The following is a 23,014-nucleotide window of genomic DNA, read 5'->3' on the forward strand; positions in this document are numbered from 1 at the left end:
GTTCGTGCCCCGGTCTGGGAGGATCCCACATGCCGCGGAGCGGCTGAGCTCGTGAGCCATGGCCGCTGAGCCTGTGCGTCCGGAGCCTGTGCTCCGCGACGGGAGAGGCCACAGCGGTGAGAGGCCCGTGTACCACAAAAAAAAAAAAACTATAAAAAATCAAGAAACAATAAGAGGGCTTCCTTGGTGGCGCAGTGGTTGAGAATCCGCCTGCCAATGCAGGGGACACGTGTTCGAGCCCTGGTCCGGGAAGATCCCACATGCCACAGAGTGACTAAGCCTGTGCGCCACAGCTACTGAGCCTGCGCTCTAGAGCCCGCGAGTCACAACTACTGAGACTGCGTGCCACAACTACTGAAGCCTGTGAGCCTAGAGCCCGTGCTCTGCAACAAGAGAAGCCACCTCAATGAGAAGCCCGCACACTGCAAAGAAAGGGTAGCCCCCGCTCGCTTCAACTAGAGAAAGCCCACATGCAGCAACGAAAATCCAATGCAGCCAAAAATAAATAAATTAAAATAAATAAATTTTTTAAAAAAAGAAAAAATAAGAGTTCATGTGCTTTTTTCAATGTCCGATTTAAGTCTGGCAGAAGTTGGAAAGTTTTGCTGAGGATTCTAAGCTTTCCACAAAGAAGTTTATTTGGTTAATGATCTCACCAGGGGGGATTTACAAATCTTATCCAACTGCTGCACCCCAGAGAAAGAACAGCATATAATACTGGCAGCCTGAGACCAACAGGGCCACACAGTGTACCGCCTGCGGAACAAAGCTGTCCCCAAGGCAGACCCACAGTGGAATTACTAAATAAATTCTATTCATAGGGATAGATGGGACCATATGATTAATTATTTAATAAAGGCTATAAAATTTTTTTCAGTAAAACCTGTCAATTACAAAGAAGTAAAAAAAACTCCAACAGGAATTAAACGAAAATCTGACAGTATTTCAAGAAAGGTTAATAGAAACTTTTGAAAAGTATATGAATGTGGATCCCTCCTCTCTGGAGGGACAGGCCCTTTTGGCTATGCATTTCATAGCCCAGTCTGCCCCAGACATCAGGCACAAAACTCAAAAAGCAATGGCCGGACTTCCCTGGTGGCACAGTGGTTAAGAATCCATCTGCCAATGCAGGGGACATGGGTTTGATCTCTGGTCCGGGAAGATCCCACATGCCGCGGAGCAACTAAAGCTCCTGCGCCACGACTACTGAGCCTGCGCTCTAGAGCACACGAGCTACAACTACTGAAGCCCACACACCACAACTACTGAAGCCCGCGCACCTAAAGCCCGTGCTCTGCAACAAGAGAAGCCACTGAAATGAGAAGCGTGTACACCACAATGAAGAGTAGCCCCCGCTCTCTACAACTAGCGAAAGCCCGCGTGCAGCAACGAAGACCCAATGCAGCCAAATAAACATACACTTTTAAAATAAATAAATAAATAAATATGTGGTAAAAAGCAACGGCCGGTCCTCAGACACCTATAAGCGACTTGCTCCAATTGGCTTATTCAGTTTTCAATAATAGGAATATAACCTAAAAGATTAAATGCACCCAAAGAAATATACAAAAGGCCCAAATGATGGCAGTAAGTTGGTCCTCTGAAAAATCACTAAAGGGGAGGCTGGGCTTTCTGGGCCAATCTGGCCATGGTAAACCACAGGGCCCGTGGGTACCGAGACAGTGTACCCTACATGGACGAGGGGGCATTGAAGGAAAGACTGTCATCAATGTACCCTTTGCAAATAGCCAGGGCACTGGCAGAGGGAAAGCCCCAGATGCCAGAAAGCAACAGGGATCCCTCGGCCTTTGATGGTTTTACAATCGAAAGACTGAGGGGGGGGCCCAAGGCCAAAAGGGGATCCACCTAGAGATACCATCTACATAACTACTGTCAAGCCTCAAACTTCAGGTGGTAATTGACGTGGTGAGCCACTTGATAAAATTTCTCATAAACACCAGTGCAACCCTTTCAGTCTTAACCCAAGACTGAAAGCCTTAACAACCATAGGAAATATGTAATGGGAGTGTCAAGAAAGAGACAGGGGCACACTTCCCTGGAACCCCTTTTGCGCAACATCAATGGCTGGTCGTTTTTACATTCCTTTTTGTTTGTGCCTGATTGTCCTCTCTCTTTAATGGAAGGAACTTATAACTAGATTAGGCAACACTTTGTTTCTCGAGGGACAAGGAAGCCACCCTTATCACTAAATGATATTAACCAAAAAAAAAGAAAAACAGAGTAAATCTATAACTAAAATAAAAGTCTCGGGCTTCCCTGGTGGCACAGTGGTTGAGAGTCCGCCTGCCGATGCAAGGAACACGGGTTCGTGCCCCGGTCCGGGAAGATCCCACATGCCGCGAAGCGGCTGGGCCCGTGAGCCATGGCCACTGAGCCTGCGCGTCCGGAGCCTGTGCTCTGCAATGGGAGAGGCCACAACAGTGAGAGGCCTGCGTACCGGGAAAAAAAAAAAAAAAAAAAAAAAAGTCTCAATAAACCCCTAAGTATAAAACATTAAGGTTCCGGGCCTAGCCAAAAGCAAACAGATTGAGGCCTCAAGTAACTGCCTTCCAGATTTGTAAAATGTTTTGGGTCTCCAAGACGGTGGCTACAATCTCTTTTAATAACTCTTCTAATGCTTATTGCTGTATTTCTTTCTTTTTTTCTTAAATAAACTTACTTATTTTATTTATGTATTTAGTTTTTTGGCTGCGTTGGATCTTTGTTGCTGCACGCGGGCTTTCTCTAGTTGCAGAGAGTGGGGGCTACTCTTCATTGTGGTGCATAGGCTTCTCACTGTGGTGGCTTCTCTTGTTGCGGAGCACGGGCTCTAGGCGTGTGGGCTTCAGTAGTTGTGGCTCATGGTCTCTAGAGCGCAGGCTCAGTAGTTGTGGTGCACGGGCTTAGTTGCTCCTTGGCATGTGGGATCTTCCCAGACCAGGGATTGAACCTGTGATCCCTGCCTTGGCAGGCGGATTCTTAACCACTGCACCACCAAGGAAGTCCCTGCTGTATTTCTTTCAATTTGTATCTTTTATAAACTCATCCACTGATGCTTAACGTCCACAAGGGCTAAAAGAATAATGTTAATGGGCTTCCCTGGTGGTGCAGTGGTTGGGAGTCCGCCTGCCGATGCAGGGGACATGGGTTCGTGCCCTGGTCCAGGAGGATCCCACATGTCGCGGAGCGGCTGGGCCCGTGAGCCATGGCCACTGAGCCTGCGCCTCTGGAGCCTGTGCTCCACAATGGGAGAGGCCACAGCAGTGAGAGGCCCGAGTACCGCACAAAAAAAAAAAAAAAAAAAAAAAAGAATAATGCTAACAGGAGGGGCATTGGCTTCTGGTTCTTCTAACAGAGAAGGGACAGTCAGCCAGGTGTTTTACTTCTTCCCCAGGCAGGCCTACATTCCATCTCAGCAGAAAGTAGTTAATGATAGGTTGTCACCCATTACCCCCCTTTAAGCATAAAGGGTAAACACCTGGAGGGGGAAATGATACGGACAGAGTAAAAGGACAAAGTAGGTGATTAAATAGTTAATCCCAGTAAGTGGTTATAAGTAAAGAAAAAAGTATGGGAGACCCCTGTAACTTAATGATCACTCAAGAAAGCAGGTTTGCTTAACCACAAAACCATGCAACAGAAGCATGAGACATGCCACAAACCAACAAAACAATGGTGGACTGAGACCCACATCCTGCCCAGTGAGCTCAGGTTAATGATTCCTAGGACACACGTGCACTAAAAACAAACATATAAGGAAAGGGTGACATTATACTAAAACTTGAAATGATTTATCATATGTTAGTGTATGTTACCGCCTTTTTGCTCATTTCCATTGCGCCATGACAGTCCTGGTTTGACCATGTAGGAACAAGAAAACTCCCCACCCGACTTGGAAAAGGAATTGATGATGGAAGCCTGATGTCTCCTCAATAATGAGGAAGAAGGTGGTCTTCTCACCCTCCCCATTCTTCCTTTGATTATAAAACTATAGCTCACCATGTTCTCCAGATGGCACCCTCTCACCCACCCCCTTGTGAGCCTCTCAAGTGTCCTACTCTAATAAGTCACTTCTTATCTATCACTTTGCCTCTCCCTGAATTCTTTCTGCTCTAACGAACGGGAGCTACTCGGACCACGCACACCCCACCCCCAATGCATTTCTGCGGTTTCATCAGTAGATTGGCTTTACTGCTCCGGGGCAAGCAGACCCACGTTTGGTTCAGTAACACCCTCACCCAAGCCCCACTGAAGTGGCGGCCAGGTCTGAGCTGTGCCTAAGAGGCACCCCTTCCCTACAGAGTAAACACATGTGTTTACTGCACCAGGACATGCTCCTCTGGTAGACCTGATAAGCGACTCTCTGGACTGCCTCCGGCTCCAGGGCTCTCATCAACCTTCTAGGTCTAGGCAGTCAAGGCCCAAATTTTGCAGCTTCCCAATCATCCCCTCTCAGTTCTCCGGGATAGCCCAGGCCTCCGGCCAACTTCCTAGTTCAGTCCAGGCAAGGATCAGGGCTTGGGGAGGGGGCTGGCTTCCTGCTCCGTCTGGCCTGTTTGTCCATCACAACAGACAACTTGGGTAGAGAGGCAATGTGGAAACCAACCAAGGCCGGGATGTGCGGACCAGGTGCGGGCGGGGAGCGAGGGCTCCGGGCAAGCGGTCGGCGCACTCAAGTTAGGCGCACACGTGGCCGCAGACTCCTTGGGCATGTGCAGGTCACGGGGAGAGTTGCGGGTGGCACCAGACCGGCCGAGGCTGGAGTCTCTACCCCAGGACTCTTAAGGACACCGACGGGAACCCACACAGGGCCCCAGCTCAACGTTCCTCAGTTGCCCAGAGCCCCCCCACTTACCTCCTCCGCTGCGCTTGCCGCCTCTGCGGGGCGCGCTGCCTTTTCGGGCGCGGGGCATGCCGGGAATTGGGCGCGGCGGGGCGCGGGGTCAGGGACCCGGTGGGCAGGGGCTCCAGACCAGCGAGTCGCCGGCCAATGCGCTGAGTTGAGACTTGGGCAGACGACGGGAGCCACACGCCGCGCACGCCACCATCTTCGCGAGGCGCCCCGCCCTGCCGAACGTGTCGAAGCGCCCCACCCTGCTAAATGGGTGGCCGGGAAGGCGAGTTCCTGGTCTCCCGGTTCATGGAACCTCTCCATGCGGCCGAAACTACTATTCCCAAGGTGCTGCGCGCGGATTACCGCCCCCCCCCCCGCTGGGCGCAGAGCACCTTGGGAATTGTAGTCAGCTCCCGGGACCCACAAGCCCACGACGCTCTAGCTGAACTATGCACCCACAATGCCTTGCGGCGTTCCCACCCCCTCGCCCAACACGTTTAGTCGTTAACTCTGTAGCTGCCCACGACGCAGGACCGGCATCTCTGGGTACTTGCAGCGGGTCGCTCGCGACAGGAAGAGGGTGGGTTTCGTAGAATTGGGGAACAGCCAAACCTCAGGCAGTGAAAGAAAAAGTAACTTTATGATGAAAGCAGATTACAGACAACAGCTTAGCACTTAAAGACCTTAGCCAAGATCTCCTCGGGGGCCCACCTGCCCCTGGACGGGTCTCCTGTGACCATTCCATGGACGCAGTGAAGTGTAGAACAGAGCCCTGGGCTGGCAACCTTAACCTTCTAGAACACCGACTCTTCCTGGGGCTGCTTTCTTGTCAGGAGGGATGAGGTGATCTCAGAGGGCGTCTAGTTTTAAAACAGTATGTTTTTTTCTGGCCTCTTCCACTCCCCAGGGATCCCATGGGAAGTGGGGTGTGTGCATGGGAGAAGTGACTGTAAGCTAAATAGAACAAGAGTGGGACAAAGTCTTCCCTCCAGGACTGGAAAGATGGCAGCAGGAACATGAAGGTCAGAGGCAGGTGACTCCTGGCTTTATGTTGCTTCTTCAGGCCTGGGCTCCTGGCAGGTAGGGCCAGCCCAGCCCGAATAACAACGGCAGCTGAAGGACTCCCAATCTCCAGGGCTGCCATCTGGCTCCAGGTGCAGAAAGACTTCCAGTTGTCCTGGGTCTTGCCAAGCACATCGGCCATGGCCATGGCACCGCTGGTGACTGCAGGCCATGGCTGCCCTGGTCACGTTACTCACATAAGGGCCCAGGGTGCTCACTAGGTAGTCATGGAGATGCCAGCACTCCTCCTGAGGAGAGGGAAGGGATGTATCAATGCTTCTGCTCCATGGCCCTGACATGGTCTTTCCCCATCTCTGGGACCCCAGCATGGGCTGTGTGGCAGGCTGGAGGGGGCAATGATCACCTCAGAACTGGAGAAGCTCAGGTCCCCCCAGAGCACCACGCCGGCTGCCCCCAGTGCAGCGGTCACACCAATGGTCTGCACGAGTTCATCCTGGAGGCAGAGAGCTGCTAAGCCAGGGCTGGGCTGGCCAGCTCCATCTGGCCCAACCTCCACCTTCAAGAACTTTCATGGCTCACTGCCATGATCCGATTCCACCCCTAGAGGAGGGCCCCTTGGCCCTGAGCCTCTGAGTGGCTTCTCAGGCCCTCAGAGAATGTCATGCCTCCCCAGTCAGACCCCTAGACTTCAGTTTTCACTCACCTGAGACAGGAACCTCCCAGAGCTCCGGTGTGTGAGGCGGGCATAGGCCAGGACAGGCAGGGGATGTGGGTGCCCAGCAAGGGCCACACGGAAGGCCTCCTCCAGGCGGTATCGGACAAATGCGTGGTGGTGAGCAGGTGGTAACCTGGGTGGGAGGTATATGCTGGGGAAGAGGGCGCTGGAGGCGGCCCAGAGCCAATGCAGTTGGGTGTTGCGGGCAAGGGTGGCTGCATGGCAGTGGCCCGTGTAATTGGAAGCTGTACCATGCCAGCCATTGCCACAGGCCGGGAAGCGATAGAAGCCCCAGAGCCCATGGGGCTGCAGTGCCCGGCCTAGCCGCAGTGTGTCCTCCATCAGTGCACGGGCTGCCTGTTCAAAGCCGATACGGGCCTTGTAGAGCTGCTCCTGGGGGTCCAGGTTGGGGAATACCCGCCGTGCCCAAGCCCAGGAGGCTGTCTGGTAGACCTGGCGGCGGCCCCAGTTCCCAGACCAGAGTGGACACCATTCCTCCCAGTCCAGTACTGCCAGGCCAGCGAAGCCAGGTTGCAGGCTGTGGCGGATCTGATAGGCAGCCCGTGCCAGGTGGCGGTCAAGGGGCACAGCCTGGGGGATGCCCCCGTTGTGAGCTGTGCCCCTCGGCCCAAGGTAGGGATAGAAGCCGAGCTGGTTCTTGTAGAAGATGGTGACATTCTGGCCGTGGAAACGCTGGCCACGGTTGGCTGCAATGCCCAGGGCCTCTAGTGGCAGGTGCACGCCAAAGCGGGCCTTACAGTGTGCTGAGGGCACATTCCACAGCACCAAGAAGGGGCGTTCAGGGGCTTGCAGCAGGGGCTGGCCACATCCCAAGCACAGGGCCACCCCTAGCACCAAGGCCAGGCCTAGCTGCATGGTCATGCCCCAGGGATGGAAACCTGCAGGAGAGAGGGGGTGTGAGCTTAGACTCCATGGCCATGGCCACACCTTCCACACAGCAGAGAAAGCTGGGAAAACTCCTCCAGCTCCTCCTCACAAGAAAGGGAGGTGCGTAAAGCCTGGTTCCCAAGGGGTCTCATAGGCCTCTCAGAGCAGCCACAACCCAAGCTGGCTTGGGCAGCTCCCCTTCTGTATTGTCCAGCTCTGCCATGGCACCACCGTGCCCTCTGACACCTCCCCCACCTACAGCTTTCACAAGTCCCCTTCTTTCCTCTGCCCATTTTGTTTCCTGCCCCAAGAACACTCAGCCCCCACCTTGCCTGGCTTAATTTCTACTCAGCACTCAGGTCTCTGCTATGGCATCACCTGCCCTGGGAGGTCTACCAGATCTCCAAGTGGAGTGAGGAAACTTGAGCTCCCACTGTCCCAGCATGGATCCTGCCACAGTATGCCTGCCCTGTCCCTTGGGCTGAGACCCTATCTGTCTAGTTCCCCACTGCCTGTGCCCAATCCAGGGCCTTTAACACAGCAGGTGCCCAGTGAATGGTGATGAGTGAATGTCTCCTTGTCCCCTGGGCCTGGCAGAGTGAGAGAGGTAAAAGGCAGGTGTCCTTCCACCCATGGCCCTAAGGCCGAGGTGGATCTGAGGGCCCCTGCAGGGACAGAGGACCTAAGACAAGGCTGGGAGATGAGGGTGGGGGTCAACAAATACACTGTCACAACCACACCCAACAGAAGCCTTTATTCAGCCACACTGAGAGCTCTGAGCCACAGCCATGGCGCCATCTCCACTGGCACTCAGGAAACATGCCTAGGCTGAAGCTGTCCTTGGGGGATAGAAGCTGAGGGATGGCCAGTGGGCTGAGGCTGGTACTGTCCTGGGCAGTCAACTGACCCAGAAAGACAGCATCTTGCCCTGGGTAAGCCCTCAGATGTCTTTCTCCATCCAGAATATGGGGCGTCTTCTCAGGTCTTGGTATTGAGTCTCCAGCAGGCTTTGTGGAGGGGGCCCTCCTGGAGGTGGGGGTAGGGTGGTCAAGGGCTCAGGCAGGGGTGGGGGTGGCGGCAATGATGACCCCTTGGGGGCTCTTGGGGCAGCTTGGGCAGTCAGGCTAGGGGCCCTGCAGGGTGGCCGGGGAAAGGAGGCCCTGGGGAAGGCACTGAGCAGGGTGGCAGGCAGCCACCGACTGGTGAAGACCAGGCCCTGCACAGGCTCACCCAGCTGGTATCCCAGGTGGGCGTAAAAGTGCAGCTGGTCGTGGGTGGTGAGGTGTAGCCGGCGGAAGCCCCGGGCCTGAGCAAAGGCTTCAAGGCCCTCCATGAGGCAGCGGCCAAAGCCACGGCCCCTCAAGGCTCGGGCCACCACCACCGTCTCCACTAGGAGGCTCTGGGGCCGGTCCAGCACCCGTGACAGGCGGGCATGGCCCACCACAATGGGGTCTGCCTCTGGCGTGGGACGGGGGCTCAGCAGCATCAAGCAGAGGGGGAAGGCATCTGAGGACTGGCCCAAGGAGTGCAGGCGGGAGGCGCGGCTGCGGGGCCACTGCTCATTGATGAGGTCGGCACAGGCATCCAGGAGCTCAGGTCGGCAGTGCACAGGCTCCAGGGTCAGCTCAGCCAGGTTGGGGGCTGGGGTCTCCTCTGGCTGGCGTGCGGGATCCAGGGTCAGCTCAGTTGAGCCAGGACTGAGGGTCATCTCTGGATGGCATGCAGAACCCAGGGTCAACTCAGCTAGCCTGGGGCTCAGGGTCAGATCTGGCTGGTGTGTAGGATCCAGGATCAGCTTGGCCAGGTTGGATCTCAGGGTCACCTCTGGCTGGCATGCAGGATCCAGAGTCAGTTAGGCTGGAGTGGTACTCAGGATCAGCACCACCTGGTGTATAGGGTCTAGGGTAGGAGTCAGCTTGGCTGGGCCAGGGCTCAGAGTCAGCTCTTGCCTACATGTGGGATCCAGGCTCAGATGCCAGGCTGGGAGCCAAGGTCATCTCCTGCTGGGTTCCAGGTGGCTCAGTGCCAGGCTGGGAGTTAAGGCCACAGTCTCCAGGCAGTGGTATCTCCTGAGACCAGAAGGGTGCTCCTCCTGTGGACAACAGCCATGCTGGGCTGTGCCAGAAGGGAGGATGGGGCTGGGGCAGGGAGTGGCTGACAGGGTGCTAAGGAGGGCCACGCATCCTGGAACTGGTGGGCTGCACCTTGTCCCCATACTCACCTGATGGCACAGGTGACCTGGAGGATCCCATCCCCTATACCTGGGGGACCTGACTCAGGTGGAGAGCAGAGGGGATGGATCCTGGGTGCTCTGCCTTACACTGGATGGAGGCTGAGGGCTAAAGGCTAGGGCAGAAATCAAGACTCCAGGCCCCAGCCTTCTCTGACTACCGCTTTGAACTCCCCAGGAGAGTAGATCCAGCCCTACACCATTGCAGCTGGCTGGCCATCAGACAGAGCATACAAACTAGACACCATGACCCCCTGCTTAAACGCTGTATTCCCTTCGGAGGGAACACAGCTTCCCTAGGAACTCCCCTAGGGAAGTTCCCTGTCCCACCCTTCTCCCTACTCCAGGTCCCCGCCTTTTTGACCACCTGGGCCATGCCTGCCACCTAACCGATATTGGGGTGCCATTCACCCACCCATCAGGCTCAAATTTCCCCTCCCTGGACTGCCTTCCCTACCAGGGGCACAGAGTCCCTGGCTCCCTCCCCAACACTGACCAGCTCAGGACACTTTGACTGGGCATGGACCCAACTGCCCCTCAGAAAGGGCCCGGCTCACACAGCAATGTGGCTCCTGCAGGCCTGGTTCCCCACTGGCCTGTTTCGTAGACACCCTAGCTAGATAAGAACCACAGCTTCCTTCCTACATCCACAGGGGTGTCCAACGGCTACCAGGTTGGGGGCTCAGACCTCCTGACCCCGAACTCCATTGTGTGCCCATCCTACCACAGGCTCTGCTGGCAGAAGGGTCAATGCTCGGGGATTTCTAGCAATAGGTGGCCGCTGGGCCCCACCCTTCTACCCACCTGTTCCAGAGAGTATGCCCTGGCTCCCCTTCCCCACCTCCGCAGGAAGGCCCCGTGAGCTTGAGGCCAATTCCACACTGATCAGTAACAGGTAGCCCCCTCCCCTCATACCACATCCCACTCAGAGGGCTATAAGCCCCTCACCTGCATCAGCCACCTCCGCAGCAGCTGCACCCCTGGACCAGGAGAGAGGAAACCCCAGGATCCGCCTCTGAGCCTGGAGCCCCAGACTTCCCCCTCAGGCTTAACCCTTTCTGTGCCGACCCCACCCACTGTGGGTGGGGCTCCCGGGTCCACAGAGAGAGGCGACAGTCTCTCCTGCCTCGGTTTTCCCCTTCCTCCCACTGGGTGACAAACCGTGGAGTTTGGGGGTGGGGGCTTCGGGAGCTTGACTCCGGGCGGCTGTGGCTCGGCATGCTCTGGGAGGGAACGACAGACGCAAAGAGGGCGTGCGGGGCGGCTTAGTCACTTGAGAACTGTACACGCGGAGCGGACGGGGAGAGCGGGGGACAATGAGGACGAATACGCCGCGCATGAGGAGGGGGGCAGTACTGACATGCTGACGCCTGGCTCCGGGACGCTCCGTCTCCTCGCTCCACACGGATCTGTATCTCGCTGTCTCTGGCTCGGACTCCTCCGGCACGCGGCGCTCGCACCCTAGCGGTGAGGCGGACGCACTGCAGCCGTCACGGCCCGCGGCACACCACCAGGTCCCGGGTCTTCGGGGCGGCCAGCCCCCGGCCCCGGCCCCTCGCCTCATAACACAGACCCGACGCAGACTGGATCTCTGCCCTGGTTCTACCTCTGCCCCTCCCGCCCTTGCTTATCCAGGCCCAGCTCCCAGTGAGCGCGAACCGAGCGCCAGCTCCATTACGGGTGGGCTGGGCTTCCATCTCGTCCCGCCTCGCCCCGCCCCATACTCAGATAGGTCTCCCCCCAGTTCAGCCTTGTTTCGGCTCACGTCAGCCTCCTGCCCAGCGTGGAAACGGTCAGGTGGAGCTTCCTCCCGAAATTTGGGCCCAACCCTGAGAAGCAGCCGCCCTCGGACAGACATCAAATCTGAGCAAGAGAAAAGAATTTTCCTGTGCCCTCTGGATCCCAGCGCCTGCACGTTTTAGGTGCTCAATAAACAGCTCTTGAAGTTAGAATCATGTCTGCTTTATTTGTGAGGCTGTTACCTCTGAACGGATTCAGGCTGCAGTACAGGGCTGATTACCGTCGACATATAGTAGGAGCCAAAGGGCTCCATCGCTATAGAGGTAGAGGTAGAGGGTAGAGATTCAAACCCAGATTCACCTGGGTTTGAATCTCAGCTGCTCTATTTTCTGTCTGCAACCTTGGGTAAAGTGCTTACCCTCCCTGTGTGTGCCTCAGTTTCCTCATAGCGTCATGTTAGGATTGCACCATTAAGTTAGACTACTTAAAATGTAGGACTCGGAAAAAGTAGGCACCCAGTGAATGTCAGCTCTTTCTTCCTTCCTTCCTTCCTCCCTCCCTCCCTTTCTTTCTTTCAGCATGCGGGATCTTAGTTCCCTGACCAGGGATCGAACCCCCGCCCCCTGCAGTAGAAGCACGGAGTCTTAACCACTGGACCGCCAGGGAAGTCCAGAGCGTCAGTTCTTGTGATTGCTGCAGTTTAAAGACTGGCTCAATGTCTCTGGAAGAAATATTTTTAACTCTGCTGGGTAGGTGCCCAAGGCTCTAACTCCTTATGCAACTATCTTGGTCTGTAAGCAGGTGTGAATGGGCTAGCATATGCTCATGACAGTGCCTGAGTGTACTTCTGACTGTGACCATGACTCATGTGACTGTGCCTGTACTTGAGAAAGCTGTAGCCAGGTCCAGATTGCATTAGGTACTCAATGTGTGCATGTGCCAATCACCACATGCCTCACTGCTCACACCATGTTCCCGTCCACCCATGGTAGCAGCGACATTTGAACTCCACAGCCAACCGATTCTTGAGTGAGAGGGCACCTCGGAGGGTCAGAGGCCCACCACCAGGCGTGGACTCGATGGAGAAACTGGTGGGGCTGAGGATGAGGCGGGCCTCGGGGTGACTGGGGCGCCGAGCACAACGGCCATGGCCAGAGCACAGGACTTGACTGCACAGAAGAGCCCCACTGGTCACATTCAGGATGAAGGGCCCCAGTGTCGTGTCAACATACTCCTTGATGGCCTGGCAGGATTCCTAGGTGGGAGGGGGAGCGTCAGGACACCACGGCCATGCACGGGTCCACCTAGGGCATTGAGGCACTCACCTGCTGGTCAACCAGGACTGCAGGGGTAAAGGGTGGGCCAGGGTCTCCCCAGTCAGCCTGGAAGCCCCACTCCTGCCCCCACCCTCACCCCCATCCTGGGCTTGAGCTCACCTTGGTTCTTGTGTTCTCCCAGCTCACCCAGAGCACCACTCCTGCTGCCCCCTGGGCTGCACTCTCCCCCAGGCTGTGCTCCAGCTCCTCCTGGGGAAAGGACAGCATAGCTCTGTGGGGCCTCCCTCCGTCCCCACAGCAGCCTGCTGTAACACTATTGCATGGGACAAATAATTCATAGCCTGCTCTAGCTGTGGTGGCCAGAGGCAAGCCTGCTCTTACTCTAGCCTGTGAGTGCCATGCAGGCAGGGATGATTTCTTTCTGAAGAATGCTGAATTGTCTGTGCCTAGCACAGAACTTGGCACACAGTAGGTGCTCAAAGAATGTGAGAGGGAATGGATGAAAGTGTCCCAAGGCTAAAGTGCCCCAGGGCTATGTGGCCTCACTTACTGGACTAATGCCTGACAATGTAGGTTACAAGGTGGGCGGGGTCACAGGAGACTCACCAGGGGCAGAAAGCGGTTAGTCATGTCATAGAAGATCTGGACGTAGGGCAGCACTGGCAGATCAGGGTACCCTGCACCCACGGCCAAACGGAATGCCTCACCCACACGGTGCTGCACAAACATCCGTGCCTTCTTCATGCCCTCCAGTGCTGCAGGCAGGTAGATGCTGGGGTAGAGGGCACGGCTCTGGCCCCACAGCCACCCCAGCTGGTCATTCTCGGCACGGATGCCTGGTGGGCACTGGCCAGTGTAGTTGGGATTTTTAAAGTCATAGTTATAGCAATCAGGGAAGCCATAGAAGCCCCAGAGGCCACGAGGCTGCAGTGCTTGTCCCAGCCTGAGGGTGCCTGCCATCCAGGCCCGCGCAGCCCCCTCGAACTGGTCCTGAGCTGCTGCCTCCACCCAAGGAGCTGGCCAGTCAGGGTGCTGCCCCTGTACCAGTGCCCGTGAGCGCTGCCGGTAAATGTCCTTGGTGTCCCAGTTGAAGGCCCAGCGTGGGCGCCATGCCTCCCAGTCAATAACTGCCAGCCCTGAGAAGTTGGATGCAGGCATGGCAGCCAGGATGTCCTGGAACGCGCGGGCCAGGTGGACAGTCAGGCTGGCATTCTGGGGCAGGCCACCGAATACGGGTTCCCCAGCAGGTGTGTAGTAAGGGTAGGTGCCCAGCTGGGAGCTGTAGAAAATGGTCATGTCAGGGCCGCGGAAGGTCTGCCCCGGGTTGGCCACCACATCAAAGACACTGACATCCACGTCCACGCCATGCCTGTCTAGACACCACTGGGTGTTTGCATTCCAGATGGTGGCGAAGGGCCGGTTGGGTACCAGGGGGTCCCTGGAGCCTTTGGCCATGCCGAGCAAGTTCAGGAAGAGGGTGCAGATGGGAAGCAGGTGGGCTGCCGTGGCACAGGGCAGGTCTAGAGAAACCTGGCCAGGGGAAGCAGAGCTGAAAGCAGGCCTTGAACTCTCTGACCCCTACTGAGGGCAGGCAGGCCAAGTCCCTTATTAATCCACCTCTGTTCTGGCTTCAGGTAAATATTGACCTGCAGGGTTCAGGGAAGTCAGAGGGCAAAGGAGAGGCATTGAGGGGAACATGGCCACTAGAGGGCACATCCGAGTTGCCTCTTGGGCCGACCTCTGCCCTCTGTCTCCCACAGGTCTTGTCCTGGCTTGCCCGCCCCCTTTCCCCAAGGGCCACAGAAGCCATGACATCTGTCTTGAGAAGAGTGGCTGAGAGCCAGGCCCTCAGCCCCCAGGCTGGCCGACTGACGGAGGCGGGGGCTTCCCTGTCTCTTTCCCCAGGAATCCTGGCCACCCATGCAGGAGGGCATGCTCAGTGACGCAGGAAAGGTCAGCCCAGCCCTCCTGCACACCCGCCAATCTGCCCACTTGTCCCTGCTGACCTCAGGGCTGAAAGGCCTCATTCTCCAAACTTCCTGACCTCAGGGTGAGGGCCTATGCAGGGCTCAGCAAGATTCTGTTCCTTAACTCTGGCCTCAGCTGCACCGAGACTCTTGGAGGAAGAAGCCGCTGCTAGAAACCCTGAGCTTTTGTAGGGGTCACCCCACCCAGTCTGGGGGCGGGCTGAGGGGCGGGCCCTGGGTTAGAGGGCTGGGCCAGACAGCAGAGCCACCTCTGCACTCCTAGCAAAGTGCCCTTGGTAGGAGGTGGGGCTAGGCCGGAAGTGGCCCCTCCCACTCTGTCAGCACTGGGGCTGGACTTTGTGGCTTTACTTGGGATGGTGTGGGGATGGAGGCAGTGCATGGGGGCCGTCTGGGTGGCAGATCCGACTGGGTGTGATACTGGAGTCTGGGTGCCTTCCCCACGTGCCTGCATTATGACACCTATGGGCCCTAGGCACTTTCACCTTTGCGGACCCATTCCTCAAAAAAACATTTTAAGGGAATGGTTAGGACTCTGTGCTTCCACTGCAGGGGACACAGGTTCGATCCCTGGTCGGGGAACTAAGATCCCACATGCTGCACGGCCAAAAAAATACATATTTTTTTTAAAATATATTTTACGACTATACTGGCATAAGGACAGATATAATCCAGACTGAATTCATTATTTTATATTCATTATTCCTGTATTTTTTCTTCTGATTAAAAAAGATTAAAATTAAAACATTTTTGTGGGCCCGTATAAGTATTGTGGCCCTGTGCCTACAGTGCCTAGTGGATAAATCATCCCCCCTTTAGGGACCTGTGTCTGAAAGGAACTGTGTTCCTGAAGTCAGGGCTGCGTTGTCACCCTTTGTATATGTGCTGGATCAGTGACTGTGTCTGTGTAAAGCTCCAGTTAGTGGACATTTGGGACTCTCCACAAACTCCAGTAGTGTGTATGTGCAAGTGTGGGACCCAGTGCCTGGGACTTGGTGTGTGTGAGACCCTGTTTTATGACCATGAGACCCCATGTTTGTGTGACCACGGGTATGAGCATGAGTGTATCAGTGAAGACGTGCTTGTTCATTCCTTCGTGATTTTGCTTGTTTGCTGATTCAGACGCTAGCAACTGAGACCTGCTAGGTGCTCAGGCCCAGGCTTGCCTGCCAGAGTGGGGTGAAGGAAACATCATGTTCCTGGCCCAGGTGAAAGCACTGAACAGCCCAGTCTGAACCTGAGCTCATAGCCAGGTCACAGCTGTGTGGGTCAGGTCACAGGTATGTCTGGATAACCTGTGTGTTGGCAGGTTACAGATGTGGGCAGGGTAGCTAACAGGTATGCATGGGTCACATCTGTGTAGGGGAGGTCACAGCTGTGTGTGGGGTCACAGTTGGGTAGGGGAAGTCACAGGTGTTGGGGAGATAGGTCACAGCTCCTCCTTCCTTGCCCTCCCTCTGCTGGCTCCATCATCTTATGGCCTTATTGATCGACACCTGAATCTACTCTCCAGCCGGCCTCTCCCCACCTTGGTCACAAGCAGCCAGGACACAAGCAGCCCTACCCCCACCATGTGATTTGACATCTCCCTCCCAGTGCTACCACCCTCTCTATTCTCTGCCATCAGCAGCCAGAGGGATGAAGGATCACTTTACAACCTGAATCAATATCGATTTGGTGAGGATTGCTTTTCCAGGCTCTAACCACACAATCCCCTTGCCTGTATGCCTCTGGGGAGCACTCTCCACTGTCCAACATCTGACTTGGCCTTGGCATCCAAAGTGCATCTCCCTGTATGCTGTCATACCCCTGAGGATGGCAGTCTTTGCTGGTGTGGTTCATGGGTGCATCCCCAGCACCCAGCCCAGCCCTGGCACATGTGTGTGTTCAGTGTGTTCACTGAACAGGTAAGATAGTCACTATCATCAGACAAAATCAGGCCTGGTGCCACTCTAGGGCCACCTGCAGCATAACCCTCTGTCACACCCAAGCCTCAAACTCTGTCTCCATTTGTGTTCTGTCTTCCTCCAGCCTTTGCCCATGCTTTGTTCCCAGCATCAAGTTTCCCCCCCACCTTTCAAAATCCAGTGTAGGGACTCTCAGTGTAGGGACTTCCCTGGCAGTCCAGGAGTTAGGAAACCGTGCTTCCACTGCAGGGGGCAGTGGTTCGATCCCTGGTCGGGGAACTAAGATCCCATGTGCCGTGCATGGTACGCCCCCCCCACCCCCCCCAAAAAAAAACCCAACCCAACCTCAATGTAGAAAGCACTTCCTTGAGGCTACTTCCCGAGTCCTTGTGGCTGGGGTGCCCTCCTCACTGCTCGACAGTTTCTTGAGTACATCTCGAGCCGGTATTATCTGAGGGCAGGGGATCAGTCATCACTGATAGGGACAGGAGGAATCCAGGTGTGGGTCCAATGGCTGAGGGGAGGGGCAGGGCCCCACCCAGAATAACTCACTTCAGAAGCAGAGGAAGTGAAGCAGGTCAGAGCTGGTATGACAGCTCTGGCTGCTACTTCTCTCCCCTGGGACAGCTGGGGACAAGCTATGCTCTCCCATGGCCATTACAGGGCTGACTGTTGAGGATGCCTCCCCCTCACCCCATCATGCATCTCTGCAGTGGGACAGGGACTGGACCTCATGATTCAGATCCCAATGCCCTGCTTGCCTCCCCCTGACCATACCCAGTGGAGGACTCTGAGCTAGATGGGGAGAAGTGCGTGTGGCTGAAGTCCACTGTCCTTGGGACTGGGGAGTGGAGGAGCCGCCCTTGCCTGTGAGAACAGCAGGGAGGAGTGATCTGGCTACCTGCCCAGCCAGGGAAGATCAAACATCCGCTTTCCCCTTTCTCCTTGGGTGGGCAAGGCGAGGCGACTGGCACCAGCCCAGCTGGGGATACAGTACCAAGTAGGAGAAGCACAATGAGCCCCACCCCTCACAGAAGGTTGTACCCAACTGCTTTCCAATCAATATGGATAAAGCAAGGTCCTTGGTGTTGGGGTAGACTGTGAGTCCCTCCACTCCCAGTGGCCCCTGCCCTAGCAGGACAGCTAGAGTGGGAAGCTCTGGCCTGCAGATCCCAGTGAATGCATTTTACAGATGAGAAGTCGCCAGCAGAGAGTCTCACAGAGACAGAACTGAGCTCAAACCTTATATGGAAGACCCTGAAATCTCTCTCACATGCCCTGGCCCAGGCACAGACAGTCCAAGCAAAGAAGCAGTTGTTTCATATTTAATTTACAAAAGAGACCCCAAAATAATAATAATAAACTATTCAGGGGCAGGGGAGTAGGGTCAGGTCCTCCCCGGCCCAGCTGTGCCCCTCTTCCTCTCTGGCAGGGAGAGAAGGGGCCTCCCACGGGATTGTCCCTCCCCCTTAGAACAGGGGGTGGGAGCTGGTACGGACACCCTACTGGGCATCCCAGGGGGTTCTGCCCCTTCAGACTCTGGTTTGTCCACCCCTTGTGGGCTCCTACATGCCTAGCAGAGCCCTTGTGGCAGAAGCCAGCTTGCCTGGCAGCTGCGTGAGAGACCCTTACGAAGTCCAGGTGAGGGCCAGGGCGGCCACAGCCAGCAGGCTGGTGAGGTGGGACCCAGACCAGGCCCCACTGGCACCCCCAGCTGCCTGCCTGCGGTCCCACTGGCATTGCTCGCCGCCCCAGCCTAAGTAGCACTGGCAGCGAAAGTGCGTCTGCAGGTGGTTGCGGTCGGCCCAACTGAGTTCCCCCTCTGGTCGCAGCTGCGGCTCACCAGGTGCGTGGCTAGGCACTAGGCGGAAGCTGCTGGCACTGAGGTGCAGGAAGGTATTAGCACTGGGGTCACGGCGCACACAGCGCCCGTGGCCGTGGCACTGGGCCCAGCTGCAATACTGGGCAGCCCAGGACACATTGACGACGTAGGGTACCAGCAACCGGGTCAGGTAATCCTTGAGGTACTGGCAGGTCTCCTGGGGGCAGAGGTCAGGGATCAGGGTCAGCTGTCTCAGCCCACAGGCCCAGATGGAAACTCTGTTTACACTGTGGTGACTGTACCTTCTTTTAACAATGCACGCACGCACGCGTGCACACACACACACACACACACACACACACACGCGCAAGCATGCCTGAGCCCTCACTGTTCCTATTCCTTCTAAGAAGGGGGTGGGGGCAGGGACTGGAACCCAGCAGGGCAGATGGGGCAGGGTGGAACTCAACAGCTGGTCAGGACAGCAAATCCCCCTTCCTGGGAGAAGGGGAGGGACTGAGTCTTCTCTGTTGGGACTGGGGCTCCTTGGGTGGGGGACAGATGAGGGGACCACTTTGAGGTTTGCAGCCAAAAGCACAGATGCTCTGCCTGTCCCTGCAAACTCAGCTCCAGTAGGCTGGGTGGGTCTTACTTACCATGCTGGTGGTGTACCCCGCATCACCCCAGAGGATGACACCAGCTGCACCCAAGGCTGCACTCTCGCCAATGGTGGAGATGAGATCCATCTGCGTGGGAAGGAGATGGTCACTGGGGAATACTGAGACCACAAGGTGAGAAGGACAGACAGTGTGAGAAGGCCCTCCTTCTCACCCCTAGGCAGCAGCTGTTTCACTTTCTCCTTAAATGTTTAAGCCGTTTCCACCCCCACTTCTGGCCTCCCATTCCCAAGCCAAGGGCCCACTTGAGCCTAGTATGTACCTATCAGGATGGACCACAAAGTCAGAATACTAGGCCCAAGTCCCTGCTCTGCCTGGATTTGCTGGGAAGTTCTGGGTAAATTTCTCAGCATCTCTGGCCCTCAATTTTTGTATCCACAAAATGGAGATAACAATGCCACCCTTTCATAGGGTTACAGAGATAATGAGGTGAGGAGATGTAGAGTAGCCAGTAAGCTTGGGGGCAGGAGGCCTGCAGTGGTTTCCCAAGGACGAAGGCAGGGCCCTGGGAGGCACATACCTCGCTAAGCCCTGTGAGTCCGCGGCTATAGGTGGGCCTCGTGAAGACGTAGACTGGGAGTGCATGGTTGGCATGGTGGGTGTGAGCCACGCGAAGGGCCTCCTGAACACGGAAGCTGACAAAGTTGCGGCCATGTGTGGAGGAAGCGAGTGTCTCTTCCAGGTATACAGAGGGGAAGAGGGCCGTGCTCTCGGCCCACAGCCAGGCCAGCTGGTCATTTCGGGAGACCTCAACATCAGGGCAGCGGCCTGTATAGGTCTCCCAGTTCTGCACATAATCATGGTTGTAACAGTCGGGGAAGAGGTAGAAGCCCCACAGGTGCCGAGGCCGAAATGCCTTGACAAATCGCAGTGTCTCCAGCATGAACTGGCGTGCAGCAAACTCAAACTCATACTGCGCCTGCTTCACTATGCGGTCTGGTGGCCAGTCAGGGTGGCGACTGGCCACCAACTGGCGTGATAATCGGCGGTACACGTCCTTGTCCTGCCAGTTGCGTACCCACACTGGCCGCCAGTCCTCCCAGTCGATGACTGCCAGCCCTGCAGGCTCCTGTGTACGAATGTAGCGTTCCACATGTCCCTTTAGCATCTCCAGGTGTACCCAGAGGCTGCCATTCTGTGGCACACCACCATGCACAGACCTCGCCACCGAATCGAAGTGTGGATACATGCCCAGCCGGTCACGGTAGAAGATGGTGATGTTCTGGTTCACGAAACCCTCATTAGGTGAGGCCTGCACATCAAAGGCCTTCATGTCCTTTGGGTCCAGTGGCACCTTGTGGCGTGGGCCACAGTCTTGTGTGGGCACATCCCATGCTACCACAAAGGGCCGGCCTGTGAAGATGGGTGGTGCTGTGGGCTTCAGCTCCGTGGCCCATGCCACCGCCAACACCAGGGCCAGTGTGACGGCAGGGCCCAGGCCTGCCCACATGCTGGGGGCTGCAGGAAGACAGTGTCACCTGCCTGGCACTAGCTCAGGAACTGGGGGAAAGGTGGGAGACAGCAAATCAGTCTATAGAATCCTGGAGGTGTCCACCCCAAACCCATCCATACTCCCAAAGCCCATGCTGTGTAGGGCACCGTGCCCAGGGTTGTTCAGACCCTGTTATTGGCTATAACAGGTCTGAGAGACCACAGACCACTGAGGCGCAGGAACTCACTGCCAGGGCTCCTTCCTGGAGCAGGTAGCCTACAGCTGGGCAGGAACTTGTTAGGTCTGTGACCCCTCTGAGAACTGGACGAATTGAGCTATAGACTCACTGCCCAGAGACTCACACATGGCTGAATACCACCCAGGACAAGGTTTCTGAGAGCCCCAAACCGAGGCCCACTCTACCCTGTGAAGTACTCTTGGTCCTGAGAAACCATAGCATTTGGGTAAGGCAAGGCACAGCTGATGAAGCAGCTAGGAAGCTGTAACAGCCCCAGAGCTGGTATCTTTTTTTGCACCCGCCCAGCAGCAGAGCGAGGCTAATAGACTTTGTCTCAGCGCAGACACTCTCCCAAGCTTGGTGGAGGCCCCGCGGGGACAAAGGGGTGGTGGATCTCCCACGGTGGCGCTGGCAGACCGGCATTTCCCTCTACAGCTACCAGAAATGATCGCGTCCGCGGGCCAAGCGGTCCGGGGTAAAGCCCACTCCACCTGGCCTTTGTCCGGGACCCCGCCCCCGCCCCGCACGTGGGGGCTGAACCCGGCCCAGAGTTGGGGGGGGGGGGTCCTGGGCCGCCTCCCTGGGGGCTCAGAACAGAGCCCGCGGAGAGAGCCGCCAGGCTCGCACTGCCCTCCCTCACCTCGCGCAGGGAGCCGCCGGGACCTGCGCCATGGCCATCGCCATCCCCGCCCCAGCCCGGCCCGCTCCGGCCGCTCCACCAGGCACTGCCCCGGTTCGGCGCCTCTACTGGCTCCGCCCCCCCAGCCCGCGGGCCCTTTAAGAATTCAGCGCGGAGGCGGGCCCTGCGCAGGATTTGCGGCGGGGTCGGAAAGGTGTGCCTGACTTTCGGGTAGCCAGTGCTGCGTTTTGGGCTCCAAGGTCCCCAGATCCTCTGCCGAGGAATGTGACCATCAATCTGGAACCGTGAGACCCCTCCAAATGGGGCTTTCTTGTGGAGTCTCAGCCGTGAGGGCCAGTCAGCCCCAAATTCCCCCCCGCAGCCTGCGGCCGGTGGTACAGTCCTCGCTGCTCTGCGACGCGGCCAGCCGCTTAAAGGGACAGCATAAAGGACGGGGGTCGGGGAGGGAATAAAGGAGGTGGCGTTCCGTCACCCGGCCAGAAGGAGGTGCTGTGGGACCCCGAGGCCTTGGCCGGGGGTAGTAGTGAATCTGGCTCAGCATCCCTGAGCGTAGTCTCCAGTCCTGGGGCCCCTTTGTATGGAAAGGGGGACGGTGACCAGAGCCGACCTCTGGTCTCGCAGGACAGTAATGTGCCGCCCCCTACGGATCAGGGCTCCCTTCCCCCGACCCTGGTCTGAAGGGAATCCCCGCCCCCTGCCAGACTTGGGGAGGGGGCCTAGCACCCGCGTCTTAGCTCTTCCAGGACTGCGTGGAGGCAGTGGTTGTCCGGGCAACACGAGCTGTGGGTCGCAGCTAGGCCCGCCCGGCTGGGGCCAGTAAGCCCAGCGGGCCCTGGGGATAGGGCGTCCCCCTGCCCCCGACCTGCATCAGGCACAGGCCAATCCCTGGGCTCCCATCGCCTCCTGTCCAGTCTCTGGGGGGCCTGTGGGAGCCCCCAAGGTTTCCTTTCAACTCTGAGGAAGCTGCCACCCTTGCAGAAGTTCCTGGACAGATGGCAGAGAAAGCCGGCCCGGCCAGAGGGTTTCCCCTGGGCCCCTGCCCAGTATCCTAAGTCCTTTGGTCCTGTAAGCCCCTCCCTCTGGGGAGCAGGCTTGGAGCTGGAATGGGGGGAGTATTCCTTGCCTCTTCCTAGATCCGCTCCCCCGGGATCCTCAGCTCCCCAAAGGGCCCGGGTCTGTATGGCCAGCCCATTCCCCGCCCGCGCGACTGGGAGGAGAGGCAGGGAGCGCTGCTGTGAGCGCATGTACCAGGGTGCAGACCAGTCGTCTGCCCTGGGCTCACCTGTGTGGGAGTCCGTCGGCCCAGTAGGTCGGCGGCCTCCCTCCTTCCCGGGGTAAGTCTCCAGAAAAGCTACTCGCACCAGCTGCTGCCCTCCGGGCAGCCCGCCGGCAGCTTGATAAACCCCATCCCTCCCACCCGCTCCCGCCTCCCGCCCCGGCCCTTTCTCCTCACTTCCTGCTGCCCCTCAGAGAGGAAAGGGCCAGGAACATGCGCGGGGGAGGGGACCGCCTTGACCGTTTCCCTTCGGCGTGCCCGGCAGGCTGGCTGCCCGCCCCACCCTTCCCCTGAGTAGGCCCTGGCCCAGCAAACTGCACCAGGTGACAGGAA

At 57.1% G+C, this 23,014-nt stretch overlaps 4 protein-coding genes across 7 annotated transcripts in view; all 4 read right to left on the reverse strand.

The window, feature by feature from the left end:
- Positions 1 to 5,064, reverse strand: part of IFRD2 (interferon related developmental regulator 2) — a 33,748-nt gene extending 28,684 nt beyond the window's left edge. For both annotated transcript variants that reach the window (XM_082662598.1, XM_082662597.1), the window contains exon 1: positions 4,856 to 5,064. In XM_082662598.1, coding sequence (XP_082518724.1) covers positions 4,856 to 4,913 — 58 coding nt within the window. In that variant the 5' untranslated portion in view covers positions 4,914 to 5,064. The remainder of the gene's footprint in view (positions 1 to 4,855) is intronic.
- A 446-nt stretch (positions 5,065 to 5,510) lies between these two features.
- Positions 5,511 to 22,809, reverse strand: LOC309828277 (hyaluronidase-2). Its single transcript, XM_082663527.1, has 8 exons — positions 22,688 to 22,809; positions 19,616 to 20,595; positions 19,075 to 19,164; positions 18,232 to 18,638; positions 11,051 to 11,181; positions 6,561 to 7,471; positions 6,261 to 6,350; positions 5,511 to 6,144 (listed from the first exon to the last, which is right to left on the reverse strand). The coding sequence occupies exons 2-8, from the start codon at positions 20,543 to 20,545 to the stop codon at positions 5,881 to 5,883; spliced, it is 2,823 nt and encodes a 940-aa protein (XP_082519653.1). The 5' UTR covers positions 20,546 to 20,595; positions 22,688 to 22,809; the 3' UTR covers positions 5,511 to 5,880.
- NAA80 (N-alpha-acetyltransferase 80, NatH catalytic subunit) lies at positions 8,213 to 9,457 on the reverse strand (the record flags this gene model as incomplete). The annotated part of the gene is given in 3 exon segments (XM_082662709.1): positions 8,213 to 9,312; positions 9,316 to 9,436; positions 9,438 to 9,457. Coding segments are annotated over 3 exon segments (1,053 nt in total). The 3' UTR covers positions 8,213 to 8,400.
- Positions 11,612 to 14,861, reverse strand: HYAL1 (hyaluronidase 1). 3 transcript variants are annotated; one of them, XM_082662706.1, is made up of 4 exons: positions 14,714 to 14,861; positions 13,314 to 14,237; positions 12,867 to 12,956; positions 11,612 to 12,685 (listed from the first exon to the last, which is right to left on the reverse strand). In XM_082662706.1, exons 1-4 carry the CDS (start codon positions 14,732 to 14,734, stop codon positions 12,386 to 12,388), a joined length of 1,335 nt encoding a protein of 444 aa, XP_082518832.1. In that variant the 5' UTR covers positions 14,735 to 14,861; the 3' UTR covers positions 11,612 to 12,385. The 3 variants fall into 3 exon arrangements, with proteins under 3 accessions (XP_082518832.1, XP_082518834.1, XP_082518833.1); XM_082662708.1 differs by having other exon boundaries at positions 11,623 to 12,685; positions 13,314 to 13,462; positions 14,714 to 14,827; XM_082662707.1 differs by having other exon boundaries at positions 11,623 to 12,685; positions 13,314 to 13,986; positions 14,714 to 14,822.
- Positions 22,810 to 23,014: the final 205 nt, after the last annotated feature.

The sequence above is a fragment of the Grampus griseus genome (assembly GCF_964374135.1).
Source record: "Grampus griseus genome assembly, chromosome: 10".
In the NCBI taxonomy this organism is placed as follows: Eukaryota; Metazoa; Chordata; class Mammalia; order Artiodactyla; family Delphinidae; genus Grampus; species Grampus griseus.

What these genes read in the sequence shown, in the direction of transcription:
- LOC309828277 (XM_082663527.1), bottom strand. Translation starts at nt 20,545, where the DNA reads ATGTGGGCAGGCCTGGGCCCTGCCGTCACACTGGCCCTGGTGTTGGCG. An exon ending in CTGGCCCTCACCTGGACTTC is followed by an intron (nt 11,182 to 18,231) that starts GTAAGGGTCTCT and finishes CCGCGGGCCGTG; the next exon opens with ACGGCTGCAGTGCGTCCGCC. An exon ending in CTGGGAGGTTCCTGTCTCAG is followed by an intron (nt 6,351 to 6,560) that starts GTGAGTGAAAAC and finishes CTCTGCCTCCAG; the next exon opens with GATGAACTCGTGCAGACCAT.
- HYAL1 (XM_082662706.1), bottom strand. Translation starts at nt 14,734, where the DNA reads ATGAGGCCTTTCAGCCCTGAG. An exon ending in TGAGGCCTTTCAGCCCTGAG is followed by an intron (nt 14,238 to 14,713) that starts GTCAGCAGGGAC and finishes TCCCCTGGCCAG; the next exon opens with GTTTCTCTAGACCTGCCCTG. An exon ending in CTAACCGCTTTCTGCCCCTG is followed by an intron (nt 12,957 to 13,313) that starts GTGAGTCTCCTG and finishes TCCTTTCCCCAG; the next exon opens with GAGGAGCTGGAGCACAGCCT.